We start from the raw sequence: 18112 nt of genomic DNA, 5'->3' as shown, positions 1-18112 counted from the left end.
TTTCAGAACAGTTTGGAATACCTAGATCATCCTAAGACATGAAAGCCGCTCAATGCTCTTAACTCTTAAAATTAACTCATATCTTATCATTTCTATATATATGATCTGAGAGATTCTAAATTAAGCATCTTTACGTCATGTCATTGAAATGATAAAAACATTTCTACGTTGACTTCATTTTTTCAACAGCTGGATAAGGTACAACCGACAATACACAGCGATTCATTTCAATCTAAATGGGATGAATTCGATCGTTATGGTTACAATTTAGTAGTAGTGGTTTGCCATGTGTGTTGTTGCTGGAAACCATTTTTATTCCCAAACAGGTCACTTACCATTATTGCACCGATTCCTATTGTGGCAAATTTAGCACTTTCCTCCGTTAGACCTGAGCTCATGAAGAGCGACGTCGAGTAGTAGAATACCTGAGCGGGCGAGGGGAACAATCGAAATTGAAAACGGCTTTTAGTGATTTGTGGTGACAGATTGTGAAATGGTGGTGAAAATTTAATGGCATTCGGTGCTAATAAGGAAACCGAGCTCTTCACGTTGGCATGGCATTCCCGTTCCGAAAGGGGGGTGTTTAGGAGTTTTCTGCCTTAATAAATCACAATTATGTAATTGTTTGGACAGTGCTGATCTAATAATCGACATTCCCATCGATTGGGGGTAATTTAGCGTGCTGTCACTGGATGATTAACCACGTGACAAGAAGAAGAAAAGAGTTGTGATTCATGGAGTGGGATGCTTGAGGTTTTGGACACTGTTGATAAGACACTGATAATAATTGTGGGGAAAACTTACGGCGTTAATTCCACTAAACTGCTGACTCAGCTGCATCACAATTCCGATGATGAGTGGCGCCCGCAACGTCGGCGAGCATATCAGTTCGATCGTAGATATGCTGCTTTCCGACTGCTGCGCCCGCTCTTCAGCACGCATCTCTTCGATGTCTTCCTCTACCTGATTGGACGCCCTTAACCGCCGTAGGGCTGAGAATTTGTACGTAAAGAAAAACAAAATATGAGTTGTTGAAAGTTTTATTTACTTGATTCTTATAGAACAATATAACTAAGACTGGATCATTAAAGAATAGGAAAATAGGTTGTAACTTGAGTTCCTCTATGACGAATGGAAATTTAGAAAGATAATGTTATCATTATCAAACTAATGTAAACTTTCAGGTTCTTACAGGGGATAGACAAAATGATCGGGATAGGCAAAATTTTAACTTTTCATAAAATGTCCAACTATTTAGCTGTAACTTTTTGAAAAGTGTATCAAATATTCTCAAATTGTTACTGTAAGTTGATCAACAAGTTGTGTATCAGTGGTCAAGATTTTGAAAAGATCGAGCCATTCTGTACGAAGTTATATAGATTCTAGGAAAAGGTAGAGTTATCCGATAGCCAACTTTGAGCTGTTATATCTGCGGATTAAATGAACCGAACGAAATGAAATTTTAGCATTTATGACTTATATAATGAGCTAAAAAAACTTCTGACTAAACTTTAAATTCTTAACACGGAAGAAAATTATAACGATTACATTATTTTTTCAATAAAACACTAAATTATCCAAAATTTCAACAAAGTTTCGGAATTTAAGATGCTAATTCGAGTTTATTTCAATTCCCTCTAATTGACTTGAATATAAACATGTTTTGAAATAAAGTAGCAACATAGCCGGCAATAAATTGTGAAAGAAATGGGATAAATATTTAAAATAGACCAATTTTTTTTAAAAAATCAAAAAATGAATGAAATCGCTATAACTCTTTCTCTTATTCATAATTTCAAGTTAAGTCAAATGTTTTTCAGAGCTCATTATATAAGTCATAAATGGTCAAAATTTCAATGCATTCGGTTCATTGAATCCGGAGATATAACAGCTCAAAGTTGGCTATCAGATAATTTTACCCTTTTCTAGAATCTTCATAACTTCGTGCAGAATAGCCCGAACGTACCTTGTGAGCATTTTTTCTAAACTCAATATTCCCAAGTAACATTTTGAAGGCAAATTAGTCTTGCAAAGGATTTCAGAACCGTAATAAAACCTGATACCTTATATTTTATGATGATTTTAAGAACCTCTCTTAGTCTATTTGGCTAAAAAATGACATTTGATTATGTATAAATCCCAAGATATTCATCACACTGTCCAACAAATAGGACGTTTGTTGGATATGGGTAAATTATAACTACAACCATGTGTTCCTTTTCTGTATGATCCATGCTTTACACCGATGAGCAACTTACCTTTCCGCGCTTCTTCCTCCCACTGTTTCGTAATTAGTAAATATCTAGGTGACTCGGGACAAATAGGTAAGAGTATTAATTGTAATAAAGCTGGACAGATGGCGAGCCCTAACAGCACGGGCCAGCCATCATTTGTTCCTAAAATTTGTTCTATACCCAGTACTTGTGATAATAATAATCCTACGGTCACAGCCAATTGGTTAACGGTACCTAAACCACCTCTTAAATTTAATGGAGCAATTTCAGATATATACATTGGTACTAATGATGTGTTTAAGCCTGTGAATAGAGAGAGAGAGAAAGACAAAACGCAAAATTAATCAGAAATCAAACGATCCAACCATAACCAGCGATAAAATGAGCTTACCACAATTGACACCAATTATAAATCGTCCGAGGAATAGAATTTCATAGGAATGACTCATTTTCGTGAATCCCATCAGGCATGCACCCGCGATACCGAGCACGTTGTTAAGCAACAGGCCACCCTTCCTGGAAGGCAGAGAGGAGAGAAACAGTAGAAAATTAGCGAAGGGTTGGAAGCAACTAAATGAATCGGATATTGAATGTCGTTTTTTGGTTGAAATAAATGTAACATTTTGTCGTTTTATTTATTCCAATGATAGTAGTACAAACAGCAAGTATTATTATTTTCAGCTTTATTTGGGAGATTTTCAGCTTGAGGCTGGTGCATTTCTAAACAGCAAGTACATTTACGTATTCTATAACGCTGTTTTTTTGTGTGGCTATAATTGAGGCTATCTTCCAATCATAAGACACTTTCATTGGTACGTAGTGTGCTGCATATAGTAAGTGGTAGTACATTTAGGGAGACTCATCAGCGCTACTTTTGTAAGTAGCGAGTACAGTTTTCCAGAATCTAATTCAGCTGCAGCTGCAGTTATTTTTGAGAATTTGCTTTCGATCTTAATTATCCTGAATGTTACCTGCAAACACTGTCTCACTGTTGCCTATCTTCCTCTATCGTTATACACCGTGCCTAGGTTGCATTGTATCATAATCTATTACATTGTATCTATCCGTGGCGTCGAAGTGCTTTGGGTGTTCGATGTTGCAAATTATGCAAATTTTCCGGGTTATGATTATCTAATATTTGATTTACGCATACACGTGCACGTATTGTACCATTCGTGGCTGTATCGTAAACTTCAGCCTCCCAAAAGCTACCTACTGCTGGCTTCCGAGTTTCAGACGCAGAGGAAGGATGATGCAGCGCACCGGCTGACAGTGGAATATTCATGTTGTGCAATATTGGGTGATGATAACGTGCTATTAAATGCATCACTGCAAATTGTGTCTGTCCACCAGGTGACGCTGCTCATCGTTGCAAAACATCTGCTGTCAATGTTGTCCCAATTCAAGATGAATGAGTGGATCTTAAAGATGTATTTTTAACCCTCTAATGGATACCTGGGGTCCATTGGACCCCAGAGCCACTTTGAAGTGGTCGCAAAAAAGTTTGGATTGACACATCGGTCCCGTTTTCACAGTACCTTCAAACTACACCACGATGAGTTATTTGTGCAAAAATAACAAATATTTCATGGCGTACTATAAATTATTTTTATGTCAAAGTTGGACCGGGCGATTTTGGTCCCCTGGGGTCCATTGGACCCCACGACACGAATGATTATATCTTGTGATCGTCACTTCCTAGAATAATGCTGTCTTCGACAAAATTGTTCAATAGACCAAGGGCAATCTTGTGACGAACAAATTGAATTGGAATTAGCCCAATAGGTGGCGCTATTGTTTATTCAAATTATGGATTGAAAGTTAAATTTAGCTTGAATATCTTGAGATTCGGAATGTATAGAAAGTTTGTGTCTTCGGCAAAAGTGTTCAATACATCAAGGATTATTTGGTAATGAAAATTATTTTAAAGTTTTTCTGCAAAATGGCGCTATATGCCGAGCATCCTAGATTACCGAGTGGCAAGCGTCCTCAAATAAGTACGCTTCTTTTGAAGTGAATATCTTGAGAATAACACAATATAATTACATTCTGTTCACAATACCAATACTTCCAATTTGGTGGATAATATACTTCAGAATTGACTCACCCGGATACCTCCAGGAATTCCTCCCAACATTTCTGAAGGAACTCCTACCAGGATTCTTCCACAAATTAATACAAGGATTCTTTCAGTAATTCTTCCCGAGGTTCCTCTACGATTTCATCTGGGAAATCCACTTAAAGCCCTCCGGAAATGACTCCCAAAACTACATCAGGAATTCCACAAGGGATTCAACTAGGAATTCGTAAAAAGATTCTTCCACAAATGCTTTCCGAGATTCCTCCACGAAATCCTCCCAGAATTTCTTCAGGAATTTGTCTCCGAATTGCTCCCGGGTTTTCTCCAGAATTTCCTCCCGGGTTTCCTGCATGAGTTTTTCTAGGAAATCCACTTGAAATTCCTCCTGGGATTTCTTCAGGAATTCCTCCGGGGATTCCTCCAGGAATTTTTACCGGTATTTCTCAACGAATTTCTCCCGGGATTCCTGCAAGAATTCTTCCTGGCATTCCTCCAGGAATTCCTTTCAGGATTCTTTCAGGAATTTCTCCCGGGATTCTCCAGAAATTTCTCCCGGGATTCCTCTAGTAGTTGCTTTCGAGATTCCCCTAGGAATTTCTTCCAGGATTCCTCCAGGAACTCCTCACGGGATTTCTCCAGGAATTTCTCTCCATGAGTTCCTCCCGGTTACGGGAAGGAAACGTTGAAATTTACATTCCATTTTATTCGATTTTTCATGAAAATATATTTCGTATCACAGAGAACAGACATCCAAGCCTATAGAAAATTGTCTCGAAAGCTGTCCAAGGATTCAATTTTTTTAGCGTTGACAACACTAGCGTCACCTATGCGGCAAGTTGCTACAATTAGTGGTGAGTACGCATATCTACACTTGTGTTGCCATTTCAAATGAACGTTTAATTCCTTACACAGTTTTGAAACTGAGCTTGGATGTCTGATCTCTGTGCTGTGGAAAATTGTGTAGATTATGATCAAAGTATAGTTGTATATATCCCATAATCTGTAATATAGACACTATAGATTCCATTTCCTTTCCAAAGTGCAGACAACTGTAAGGGGCCGTCCATAGAAGTGGCATTTTAGGGTGGTGGGGAGAGTCTCTGATTATGCTACGAGCCATTTTTTAGGTATGGGAAATAGGGGGAGAAGGCGGGTGTCAAAAATCGTCAAAAAAATGCTACGTCATTTATGGATGGCCCCTAACCAAGCGATCTATCAATTCGTTTAGCCAAACGAGATTTACGGAACGATAACGACTGTGGGTTGTGTGACGTCATTTTCTATTAGTACACACTAAATTCACTATAAAACACTCTAAAATTACGTAATTCAGCTATTTCTCCCCAAGTCTGTAGATTCTATAGTGTCTATATTCAGTAGGTCCATGTCCTGCCAAATAACAGCTGTAGACACCATCTCTATAAATTATAAGCATCCCGCACCAGCGTCTCCCAATAGGAGAGTTCGTATCAAATGGCTCATCAACTGAACATTTTTTAACCTACCCAACAACAGTTCGCATTCAAGCGCCGGTGTGAATAGACGTGCTACTGTGCAGAAGCGTTTATTTGGTGTTCAACTGAATCGTTTTTTATTGTTTCGGCCGGTGCTCGGCTGCCTATTGTAGTGTTGACCTTGAGTCAGTTCATCGTTATCGGTTCAGAAAAAAGGAAAAATGGAATCTCGAAATGTACACGCCAATTGTGTCAAGGTCCAGTTCGGACAACAATCGAAAATGCCATCGGACAAGGAGGTTTTTGCCTTCTTTCGAAAGCGTGGATGGGCTCCGGAATCCCTGAGTGCTATGTTCCGTGAGCCCAGGGAGTACAGCGTATACGTGAAGTTTCAGTCTGAGGAGTTCATGAAAGCAGCGCTGCTGAAGTGTCCGCCGACTGACACATTCGCTTATGACAACGGTGAGACGGCACAGGTGTCATTTGCTACGGCCAGGGGCGACTTCCGATATGTGCGTCTTTTTGGGCTGCCAATCGAAGTTGACGAGAAGCACGTGGCAAACGTGCTGTCCAAGTACGGTAAGATTCATCACATGGTTCGGGAACGGTACGGACAGGATACAGGGTATCCAATACTCAACGGTGTGCGTGGTGCACATATGGAGATTTCCACCGCCATTCCTCCTCAGCTCCACGTGCAACACTTCCAAGTTCGCGTGTTTTGCGAGGGTATGCAGAACAAATGTTTCGTCTGCGGCAGTCCGGAGCATGTTAAGGTGAACTGTCCGAAGAGAGCTTCTGTCTCTAACCGTCTGAGGCATAGCGAAGCAGGCTCCACATCCTATGCTGGAGTGTTAACAGGAGGATTTGCAAATCAGCGACCATCTACATCCGACGACAATCGGGACAAATCTAAGCAAGGGAGCGAAGCTCGTGAGGAAGTGGCGGACCCAACGGCAGCTGCTAAGGAGCCAAGTGTGTCCACACTAACCGGAGCGTCAGACGATGTGCAAGTGACATCGTTTCAAGGAACCAACAAATCTGGGACGCAGGTGCCAGTTCCAGCGGCGCGCACTCATCTTGAGCAAATCGAGTCACAGGGGAGTGCGATGGTGCAGCAAATGGAAGGAACAGAATGGAGTACAGCGAAGAAGCGAGGACGCAAGTCGCGAGTAGACGAGTCCACAGCGGCCAATGTTTCAGATTCATCAGAACCCGAAACTCCGAAACAACGTTTGCTGGAGAAGCAATCAGTGCGAATGCGATCACGAAGTCAACGCAACCAGAGTAAGTGAAACTAATATTGTAAGACTGTGAAATGAACTATTCGATGAACATTGCTACTCTCAATTTGAATAGCGTCAACACAGACGTTAACAAATTGATATTCAAGGATTTCGTCAAAAACTATGATATCGATATACTGTTTTTACAAGAGGTTGTTTTTTTAAATTTTTCGTTTCTTGGATCACATACCGCTCTTATAAATATAAGTGAGGATAGGAAAGGAACAGGTATTTTAGTGAAGAAGAATTTAAGCTATAGCTCTCAGATATTTGATTCGTCCGGTAGGATAACATCAGTCGTTATAAATGGGATTAACTTTATAAATGTATATGCCCACTCCGGGACGAATAAGAAGAAAGAAAAGGATGACCTGTTCCTAAACCAAATGACAATGCACATTAGCAAAACCAATTGTGAATACTCAGTTTTAGTAGGAGACTTCAATTGTATATTAGATCCAAATGATTCTACCAGCTCTGTAAAGAATTACTCGAATGGCCTTCGTAGTCTAGTTGAACTCTTTCAGCTAAAAGACATTGCGCAACAGCTCCATCTAGAGAAGTTCACTTTTTATCGTGCCGACTGTGCTTCTCGGTTAGATCGATATTACGGACCACAGGCTTTCGTGTCTCGGGTGCGTGATGTGAAAACTATAGCGGTACCATGTTCAGATCATCATTCAGTGCTATTGAAATTGTCCGTTCAGCAACAAGATCTCAATAGAGGGTACTGGAAAATCGATTCGACACTACTGTCGGTACCAGAGGTAAGTCAAGCGTTCAAAAATCAGTATCAGCAGTTGAGGGGTAGATTGGAATATATGGATCTCAGCTCGTGGTGGAACCACGCTTCCAAAGCCAAAGTGCGTAGCTTCTACAAGGGTGAATCATGGCGTTCTTATCAGGCAGAGCAGTGTCAGAATAGTGTACTGTACTCTCGATATCAGGATCTGATCAACAGAAGACTGCAGGGAGAAGATGTTGCTGAGAAAATCAAGATGGTAAGGAATCTTATGATGGAACAAGAAGACGCCCGTCTCAAACGTCTCCAGTCGAAAGTTTCAGAATCATCGCTTATGGAAGGAGAAAGAATGAATGTCTACCAGGTGTCCAAACATTTGCATAACCACCTAACACCTGTGATTCAATCTGCGGGAGTAGGTGGTTTGCAAAATAACCGTCCATCGATGACCGAAGTACACAGCTATTATACCGACATCTTTGCGGAAAAACAACTTCCAATGACCGTTCAAGCAGAAACCCCAATCAACTACATCACAAACACGTTAGATGTAGAAGATGCAACTGGACTGACTCGACCAATTACAGAGGAAGAAATTTTGCTCACTCTAAAACAGTGCACGAAAAAGAAATCTCCTGGACCAGACGATCTAACATACGAATTTTACCTAGAACATTTTGACCTTCTTAAACATGACATGTTACAATTGTTTAATTCGTACTTGAGTGGTCAGTCAACTCCACCGAAAGATTTCTCCGCCGGAATAGGCATCATTATTCCAAAAAAAGGAAATGTTCCAACATTGCAAGATCACCGTCCTATTAGTCTATTAAACACGGACTACAAACTGTTTACAAAAATTCTTTCGAAACGGATTGCGTTGGTTTTGGATCGGTTATTGGGCCCAGGACAATGTGCAACCGTGGATGGCAGATCCTGTACAGACAACCTCAAGGACATCAGACGTCTTGTGACACGTTCGGTTGAGTCCAAACGATTCAAAGGATTTCTACTTAGTGTAGATCTAGAAAAAGCTTTCTACAATGTGGATCACGCTTTTTTGTGGAAAGTGCTCCAAAAATTTAGTTTTCCGGCGGGTTTTATACAATGTCTAAAATCCTTGTACAATAAAGCTACCTCCAAAATTCTTTTGAACGGGTTTTTAACACCAGAGGTCAAAATACAATCCTCGGTACGGCAAGGATGCCCGCTCAGTATGACCCTTTTCGTGCTTTACGTCGAGCCTTTGATTAGGAACTTACATGCTAGCGCCAGTGGTGTTCTGGTTTACGGAAAATTCCTGAAAGTGATAGCATATGCCGACGACATTACTATTTTTGTCCGAGGCCAGGACGAGCTGGATTTGGTCATGCAAATCTTAGAATCGTTCACTCAACATGCAAGAATACGGGTGAACCTACAAAAATCATCTTTTTTGAGGCTTAACAATGCAAGATCTGGTCCACAGAAAGTACGTGAGGTGGATGAGCTGACAATTCTGGGTGTCATTTTTGCTGGATGTTGGTCGAAGGTCATCGATAAGAACTATTCAAAGCTAATTAGAAGCATCCAGTTTCGCCTGCTGACAAACGCACAAAGGAACTTAAACATTTTGGAACGTGTGTGGATTCTGAATACATTTGTACTCTACAAATTGTGGTACATTGCACAAGTTTTTCCGCCAAAGAATTGCCATTTGGCCAAAATCAAAAGCATGGTCGGAAATTTTCTATGAAGTGGATCTGTTTTCAGAGTGGCTAGAGATCAGCTCTATCTAGATTACGGTAGAGGCGGTCTGCGTTTGGTTGATCCGGAATCTAAATGCAAAGCTCTTTTTGTGAAGAACATTTTGAACCTGCGTAATGATGTAGCTGAGGAGAAGTATTTGCTGGATATTCCTAATAATGGACGCCTGACGAGAAATGCAAAAGAGTGGATTGAACTTGCGCGATTGATTGACCAGGAAGCCAACCCAGAAGTTCAATCGTCCAAGCAATTATATTACAAGTTCCTCAGAAGTTGCGAGATTTCAGTGAGGGTTGAAGACCATTTTGCGGATGAAGATTGGTTCACCCTTTGGAAAAATACGAGCTACAACTTTCTCTGCTTCGAGGACAGATCCAACATATTTCTACTGTTGTAATGATGTGATAGCGAATAAAGAAAAACTACTGATGTATAAGGTAGGGAGACTTTCTGATGGAAATTGTGAAAGTTGTGGTGTACCTGACTCAAATTTACACCGTGTCACAGAGTGTAATAGAACCAAAGAGATCCGGCAGTGGACGGAACAAATATTGAAAAATAGGCTTAGAGTAAACTTTTCAAGAATAGATGAAATTTTAAATTGGTCGATTGACGAAAATGATCTTCAGCAAAAAGCAGCATTATGGTTAGCAATGCATTGCATCAGTTGGAGTGTCATAGTTTGTTTTGTTTTCAAAAGAGCATTAGGGAAATAAGATGGACAAACAGAAGAACATTTGCGGTTCATTTTGGTAATAACTTGAACATGTGTTAGAATAAGGTAGTTTTAAGTAAGTTTTGTAATGAAAATAAACAATCAATAAAAAAAAAAAACAACTAAGACACCATTTTTCTAAGAAATCAGGATCCTGAGATTTTATGAGATAAAAAATTTGCATGCTATCTAGCACTGCCTAGTGGTGAAATATCGAATCAAACGGTCCATAATCTATAAGTTCTTGACCAACCAAACAACTTTGTCGAAGACATCAACTATATAAGTAATCAGGATCCTGAGATATATGAGATTTAAATTTTAATAGTGTTACGTCTGTTTGTCTCTGATTCCTCTTGGGTTTATTCAAATATTACGAAACGCAAAATTTGACAACTTAAGGGCTCCTCCCTTCTCCGTGCAACAACTTTTGTATGGAAAATTTTGAATGAAACGTAACACAGCGCTAGACCACCTCCCACTCCTTTACGTTACGTAATATTTGAATGACCCCTTTTAACCCGCTGGACATATATGTCTACTCGTCTACAGCAGTGCGATTTACCCTATTGTTTCGGTACGTCTTGTCCTTGTCCGCTTGTTTAGGTACTTTATATTCTGTAGATCGGGGGCATTTTTCAATGCTCACTAGCACCACCTAGCGGAAACTTCCCGAACTAAATTGTTCATCACTAGATAGGCCTTGATTTTCCTAACATCTTTGCTGAAAACATCACCCTTTCAAATAGTAAGGATCACGAGATACGCGAGAATATATGTTGGGGTCCAATGGACCCCAGGGTCCCAAAACGGACCTTCATTTAAGGTATCCTCTTGAGGGTTAATTAAGTGGGAACACATACACTGGGGAAGTTGAAGGAATCGTTTTTACTACACAATGCTCATTCGATTCGTAATTCCGTGTGGTAGAGGGTTATTTTAGCCCTGGTACTGCTAGGCTGGGCTACTCAATCAAGTACAGGGTGCGTGCGGTAATTTTGCACCAACCTTCAACCAGGAATATTTCATCAAAGGGTTGCAATTAAAATATAAATCCCACATCATCAAATGCACCATTTTTCTAGTGAACTGTGAAAAATATAAAACCAATAATAATCAAAAACGTGGTGGTATGAGAAAATATTTTCAGATCCTATGTTTTACACTAGCGCGCCCAATAACATTTCGGGTTCAACTATTTGTTGTGTAAATAAGACGAAATCACTAAAATGTAATGTGTAAAAGCCCGATAATGATACACGAGACGTAATGATACAGATATGCTTCAAAAATTATAATTTAAATAATAATCACAAGTGAGCTGCAGTTGAGTGGTCAGCATCCCCACCTGTGGATCCTTAGGTTCCATGCAGGCTGTCGGCGATTTTTAAAGGAAAATTGTTGGCAAATCTTATCTGATATTGTTTTGATCTTGTAATATGTTAACGAGCCATAATTAAGCACTTCGCCATTCTAGATTTTGATATTATATCTGACGTTTTACCTCTTATCTCAATCAAACCAATATCAGCTTTTGCTATTCAGTAATTCAATTTGTAATAACGTAATGTGTTATTCGTTAGATTTTCACCTACTCGGGGAAACTCTTTTCCTCTTTCGACCTACTTTCGGAATAAACTTTACAGTAATATTCCGTCATGATTTGGGAATATAGTCTGGAAAAAAAAAACTGTTATTTCAAACAAGTATTTTTTTCCCAAACATGTTTGAAATAATAAAATCTTGTCTGCAGCAAAATAGGATAAATCCCATCTGCCCCAGGAAATTTAAAAGGAGTGAAACTATACAATTCTATAGTTCTGAAACTCAGAGCCGAAGCTAGAAAATTATAACTACAAAGACATCAGGTTCATCCGAAGATGAAATATCCACGCATCAGGGGAAGTGTGTACTGAATAAACATTTCAGAACTTCCTCATCAGAGGAAGTGGAATCGCCATTTGGTAAACGAAGTTCGTTCACTCGGAAATCCTTAGATTTTGCAAGGATTTTGTTCAATCGACTGGCTTCACTCAGTCTGGAAACATTTGTACAAATGTTTTTTCCAGCCGGATCGTTCAGCAGACCGAAGAGCTTTCTAGTAGGCCTTGCGAGCCGACTTGAAAGCCTCCGATCCAGCCGAACGTCGTCTGTTCCAACTCTTTCTACATTGTTTCCTGAGCTTCGCCAGATCAGAATTCCACCAAGGGGTTCCTTTTGTGGTCTTCACAGACCGTAGAGGGCAAGCTTCTTCAAAACCTTCCACGATGAAGGCCGTTGTAGTATCAACGGCATCATATAAACCACTTGGAGTGTCAATTGATGGTGAGTATCCATAAAATTTGGTTGCAACCAAATCGGTAAAGAGATCCCAGTTGGTTTACCGGGGGTTCCTGAAACGCAAAGTTTGCAAAGTATCATTCACATGCTCAAACAAGATGTAACGATGGTCACATAAATATTCTTCATCTGACACATTCCAATTGGTCAGCTCGTAACTAATTCTGCTAGAGCAAAGCGTTATGTCTAACACTTCCTCTCTACCAGATACCATGAAGGTTGGGCGGATGCCTATGTTAAGTAATCCAAGATCTGTACTACTTAAGTATTCCATCAAACTGGAGCCTCTCAAATTGATGTCTGAGCTGCCCCAGATTATATGGTGAGCATTAACATCACTGCCAACAATTAGCGGAAGGCCTTTTGAAGTACAGTATGCAATGACTTGCTTGAAAGCATCCGTAGGGGATGGCTCATCATGAGGTAAATAAACCGAACAATAAACGTATTTCCTGTTGAGGTTTCCAACAGATGCATCCATTGTGATAGCATATACATCTCTAGTAGTTAGTTCAGAGATGAGTGTAGCAACGATTGCGTTGTCGACAAGCACACGTGCTCGAGGCATGACACGTGAGTTTGCCATTTCATTTTTATTGAAAGTAGCAAACACCGGGTTCACAAGGTTTCCTGATAGAAATTCCTCTTACGAAAGTAAGGTTCTTGGACTAACGCTACTGGGGCTGTACCATTTTGCATAAGTCTACAAAGATTGATCATAGCTGTTCGTTTGTGCTGACGATTGATCTGAGCTATCCTAACCGTAGCCACTACCCAAACTAGGCAGGATCAACTCTTAACAATCACAGCACAAAAAAGAACAGCAACAATAAAGCCAGATCGGTATCGATTTGAGTGCGCCAAAGGTGAGGATGCACAGAGTACACTGTGTAAAACGCATAATGCGAAACCATATAAATGAAAATTTAAACTAATTAATAACATCTTCATAATCCCGCCCTTATTCAGCATCAAGTGTGAGATTGAAAAAGGGCAGCTGATTGTCTCGGAGAAACACAAGGTCCACCGCACTATTGCTCCGGTTAGCGCAGTAAGGGCAAAATACTGTGGAGGGTGCCCTGGTACTCTACAGGCTCCGTTTGCGATTAGGTTTTTGTAAGACCCCCCTAACCATTCATTCCTAGGCACGGTAAGCGTAAAGCCGCATAACACCTTGAATTAGGGGTCACCTGATTAATGGACTCCTACCACTGGAACAGGCGGTCCGTAGTGCTATTCTTAGGCAGTTGAACTAACCGCTACCGACACTACACAGCTATCTAGGCTGATCGGGAAAAGAAATTAATATTGGTGATCAACTTCATACGGGCCCGAAAAGCCGATTAATGGGGTAAACTGGGGTGTAGTTGATCAGTAGGGTGAACCTGATCACTTAATTACCCGCGGATATCGACTTTCAAGGAAGCAACAATTATATTTTATCCATTCGCATTCCAATGACGTAACATTAAAGTGGAATGGTAACTTCCTTGAAAGTATATATCCGTGGGTGATCAGGTTCATCCCAATGATCAACTACACCCCAGTTTACGGTACGCATGTTAATTTTCAGCATTTCTTTATTATATTTGGTGATATCGCGGAAGAGTCGTTAAAGTGAATTTTGATGCTAAGCCGCGGACCTGTTCAGGCTGTCTATATGCACGACAGCACTTCTGCATGTGTTCTAGCTAATTCTTAAATAAATTTTGTCTCATGCCAGTGAGAAGGAATCCCCTTGTGACAAACTCTTTGCAGGTATTCATAGAAGAATTTCTTAAAAAATGCCAAGTAATAAATTCCGGAGCAGTTTTTGCAGGAACTGCTGAGATAATGTTTAGAAAAATTCCGGCATCCCCGATAAAAACATTTGAAAGAATCTCTGAATAAAGGTTTGAATGTAATATATAATCTATTTAGAACTTTTTAGAGGAATTCCTAAATAAATGTCTGAGAAAATCCCTAAATATATGGAGTTATACATGAAGGAACCTGTGGAGAAATGCCATCGAAAATAATTTCAGATTTGAAAATTGTTCAAAATTCAAAAAAAAAAACACGAAGGAAAACATGCACAAGCTTCTATAGGAATTTTTAAAGGAATTTTCTAAAGAATACCTGAAGGGAACCCAGGAGAAATTTCTTAAGAAAGCTGTGGACTAGTTTCAAGGATTTAAAATAGGCATTCTCAAAAGAATCTCTAGAGGAATATCAGAGGGATGCATGGATAGGAATGCATTCTAAAGGGATACCTGGAGAAATCTCTTGAGGAATTCCATTGAAAGGATCCCAATTGAATTTCTGGCGATAGCCCTGTACGTAATCGTGGAAGAAATTCAGAAAAAAGCACATGGGAAGGATTGAATTTTAAAATAATTCTTGGAAGACTTTTACTGAAGTTACTGAAAAATTTCGTAAAACAATTATTTATGAAGGGATTTCCTTAGAATAATCCTCAATTTGTCGCAATATTAAAGTATAATATCCATGGAGAATTAGAAATATAATTTTCACCACAAAACAGATCGCCACAAACAAATCTCCTTAGCCTCTAACTCGCTGCACCTGTCTTTTACAAGCTCAGAATAATTTTTAATGAGTTAAAAGGTTATTTTAAAAAATATCGCGATTCAGCCTAAAATATTACCAGGGCTGACAAATTCGTGCCCTTACTATATTGCATAAAAATAAGTATTACCTTCCGAACCGGTTGGCCATCCACCCGCCGCTGAAGCCCCCGAGCATACCACCGATGGCAAAGATCGACACCGCCACCGAGTAGAGCTGCTGGATGAACTCCTCGCTGATGTCCTCCCCGTAGCGGTCCTTGTAGACATCCTTCATGAAGTTCTCGATGTTCACCTCGGGAGCATTGATGACGCCGGTATTGTAACCGAACTGGAGCATCCCGAGGACGGCCGCAAAGATGGCATACGTCAGGAAGAACGTGAGACCCTGTTCGATGGGGATGCGGAAAATAAGGGGTTTCCGGTTAGATCAATCACTGTAAGGGTTGGATGAAAATGGATGCATGACAAATTGTCGACAAGAAATCGATAAGATTTTTTATAAATTTAACGCTAATGGATTTACGTTTTGTAATGCTTTTGTTTTTACACAATTACCAAACCCCTATTTACTTAAAAGAATTTTAATCTTTTCGACGCTATTCCTTTTCGGCTTCTTGTCCCGCACTCCATTACAAAGTTATTTTTCCATCAGGCGATTTGTTTTTTCGAGCAAAATAAAACCATCAGTTGGGATAACGAGAAATAAATCTTTATTACGAGATGATATAAATAACATAAAAAAACGGAACAGAAAACAAATCCATCGAAACGCGGATTTGTTGTAAATTCACAACTGGCATAACATTGAGTAACCCAACCAAACAACGCAGTGAATCGATAAAAAACGATTTGCGAAAGTGAAACGAAAACTTTGTTGCCCAACCGACGACCAGTGCAGTGACGGCGATGTTCATTACCTTCCAGCTTGTGGCGAGGTGGGTTGAAGCGGAGTCTAAAACAAAAGAGGAAAAAAAGTAACAAACACATAAAAAACATTAAATAAATGAAATAAAATGGTAAGCCGGCTGGATTTTGCATGTTTGGTAATTTTTTACGCATCCAGTCATGTGCCTCCACAAACAAGCATAAATGTAAAAACGGGAAAACCGAACTCGATGGGAGGGGAAGCATTGGGCTGATATGTGTTGGGTACTGACTTGCTCCAGCAGGCGTAATTTTCGCCGGTGCGTGTGCTCCTCCAGCCGGTCCACGTACTCCCGCAGCTCTTCGATCTCCTCCTTCACCTGTTGCACGGTATCCAGCTCATGCTTGATTTGTACCATATCACGTTTCACCTGGATGGGGGAGAGAGAGCAAGGGTGGAAAAATAAATATCATTATTTCAGTGAAAATGGGGCGGAATGCAAAAGTTTACACTTGACATTCATAATGAATGTGGAATTTTGGGGAACAGTGGAGACGAATATGAAGCATGATATCCTAAATGAGTCAGGTACGGGAAAAATTAAATTGAATGACACAATAACAGTCATTTATGCAATGAGCATCAAAAACACATTTTTACAGTGATTTTTACCGAAACTTTGAAGAAATGTCTGGAAAATAATTTGGTGGAATTTTTAAATTATTTTCAGGATGTTTTCCTTATCGAATTTTTGGATTCCTGAAAGAACATTTGAAAGAGCTCCTGTTCAGACCAGTGAAGAGAATTGTCAGACAAAAGAGGCACAAAACAAGCAACAAAGAAGGTGCGACGATTTGTCTTTATCCCTACTGGTGACAGATAATGACATGATCTCGAAATTTTTTGTTGCAGACAAAACGGAAGCTGAATTTGTTGCGTACTTTTCAACTCGTGAATAATCAATTATTACTAACCCAAAGTCGAAACTGTTTGATGATAGAGCTTCACCAGAGTTGCAGTGTTTACCGACTCGAAGTTACCGTTCGAAAATCGCAAAGCAAGGCATAAAAATCTCTAAACTCGTGGTGTACGATGTTAATCCCATTATTTTCAAGTTGGGACAAACTTATGTCGCATGGGTTGTTTTGTCGCAACAAATACAGGTTGCGACATTGTCATTATTGTTGCGCGACGGTTGAATGTTTATTCACTGGTTCAGACTATTACTGCATATGTGTAACATTTGCATTTGTTATTAGCATTTAGTTTATATTAGGGATTATCGCTCAATTACAAGTTCTTTCAACTAACTTAATACAAATTTGAAATTTGTTGTAGGATTTGTGAAATGGATATCAAGTCGTAACGTAGTCAATGAGACAAAATGTAAAAAAAACATAAGCATAAACGTTTCAATCATTTCATTTATTTAGTTAACATCAAATTCATGATATACTGAATCAACAATTTGCCGCCAAAATACTCGATTTGCAGCTGCAGCTCTCCAACGTCGGTCACGCCCAACACTCGCCAGATCTTGTCTCGCTCAGTCCCACCTACCAGCATGTACTTTGTCTTAGCCGCATTCACCACCAGTTCAACTTTCACTGCTTCACGTTTCAGGCGAGTGTACAGCTCTGCCACCGTTACAAATGTTCTGGCGATAATGTCCATGTCGTCCGCAGAGCACACAAATTGACCGGATTTTGTGGAAATTATTCCCCGGCTGTTGAGCCCGGTTCGTCGCATAACACCTTCCAGGGCGATGTTGAATAGTAGGCAGGAAAGTCCATCACCTTGTCGTAGTCCCCGTCGAGATTCGAATGAACTGAATAGTTCACCCGAAATCCTTACGCTGATCTGCACACCGTCCATCGTTGCTCTTTTCAGTCTGGTAAGCTTCCTGGGAAAGCTGTTCTCGTCCATAATTTTCCATAGCTCTGTGCGGTCGATACTGTCGTATGCCGCTTTGAAGTCGATGAACAGGTGGTGCGTTGGGACCTGGTATTCACGGCATTTCTGAAGGATTTGCCGTACGGTGAGGATCTGGTCCGTTGTCGACCGGCCGTCGATGAAACCG

The 18112-nt window shown here is 40.1% G+C and overlaps 1 protein-coding gene across 22 annotated transcripts in view; it reads right to left on the bottom strand.

Annotated features, from left to right (window-relative positions):
- LOC109428702 (glucose transporter type 1) overlaps nucleotides 1-18112 on the bottom strand; it is a 916963-nt gene that overhangs the window by 242295 nt on the left and 656556 nt on the right. For all 22 annotated transcript variants that reach the window (XR_009997807.1, XR_009997808.1, XM_062852201.1 and 19 more), the window contains 6 exons: nucleotides 16325-16462; nucleotides 15296-15552; nucleotides 2626-2750; nucleotides 2259-2537; nucleotides 805-992; nucleotides 336-425 (listed from right to left, as the gene is read on the bottom strand). Coding sequence is in view for 20 of the 22 variants with exons in the window: in XM_062852201.1 (XP_062708185.1) it covers nucleotides 336-425; nucleotides 805-992; nucleotides 2259-2537; nucleotides 2626-2750; nucleotides 15296-15552; nucleotides 16325-16462 (1077 nt within the window). In the remaining 2 variants the exon portion in view is untranslated. The remainder of the gene's footprint in view (nucleotides 1-335; nucleotides 426-804; nucleotides 993-2258; nucleotides 2538-2625; nucleotides 2751-15295; nucleotides 15553-16324; nucleotides 16463-18112) is intronic.

The sequence above is a fragment of the Aedes albopictus genome, chromosome 2, assembly GCF_035046485.1.
Source record: "Aedes albopictus strain Foshan chromosome 2, AalbF5, whole genome shotgun sequence".
NCBI classification, from domain to species: domain Eukaryota; kingdom Metazoa; phylum Arthropoda; class Insecta; order Diptera; family Culicidae; genus Aedes; species Aedes albopictus.
Note: the sequence above shows the minus strand (reverse complement) of the source record. Positions and strands in the feature narration are given on the sequence as shown.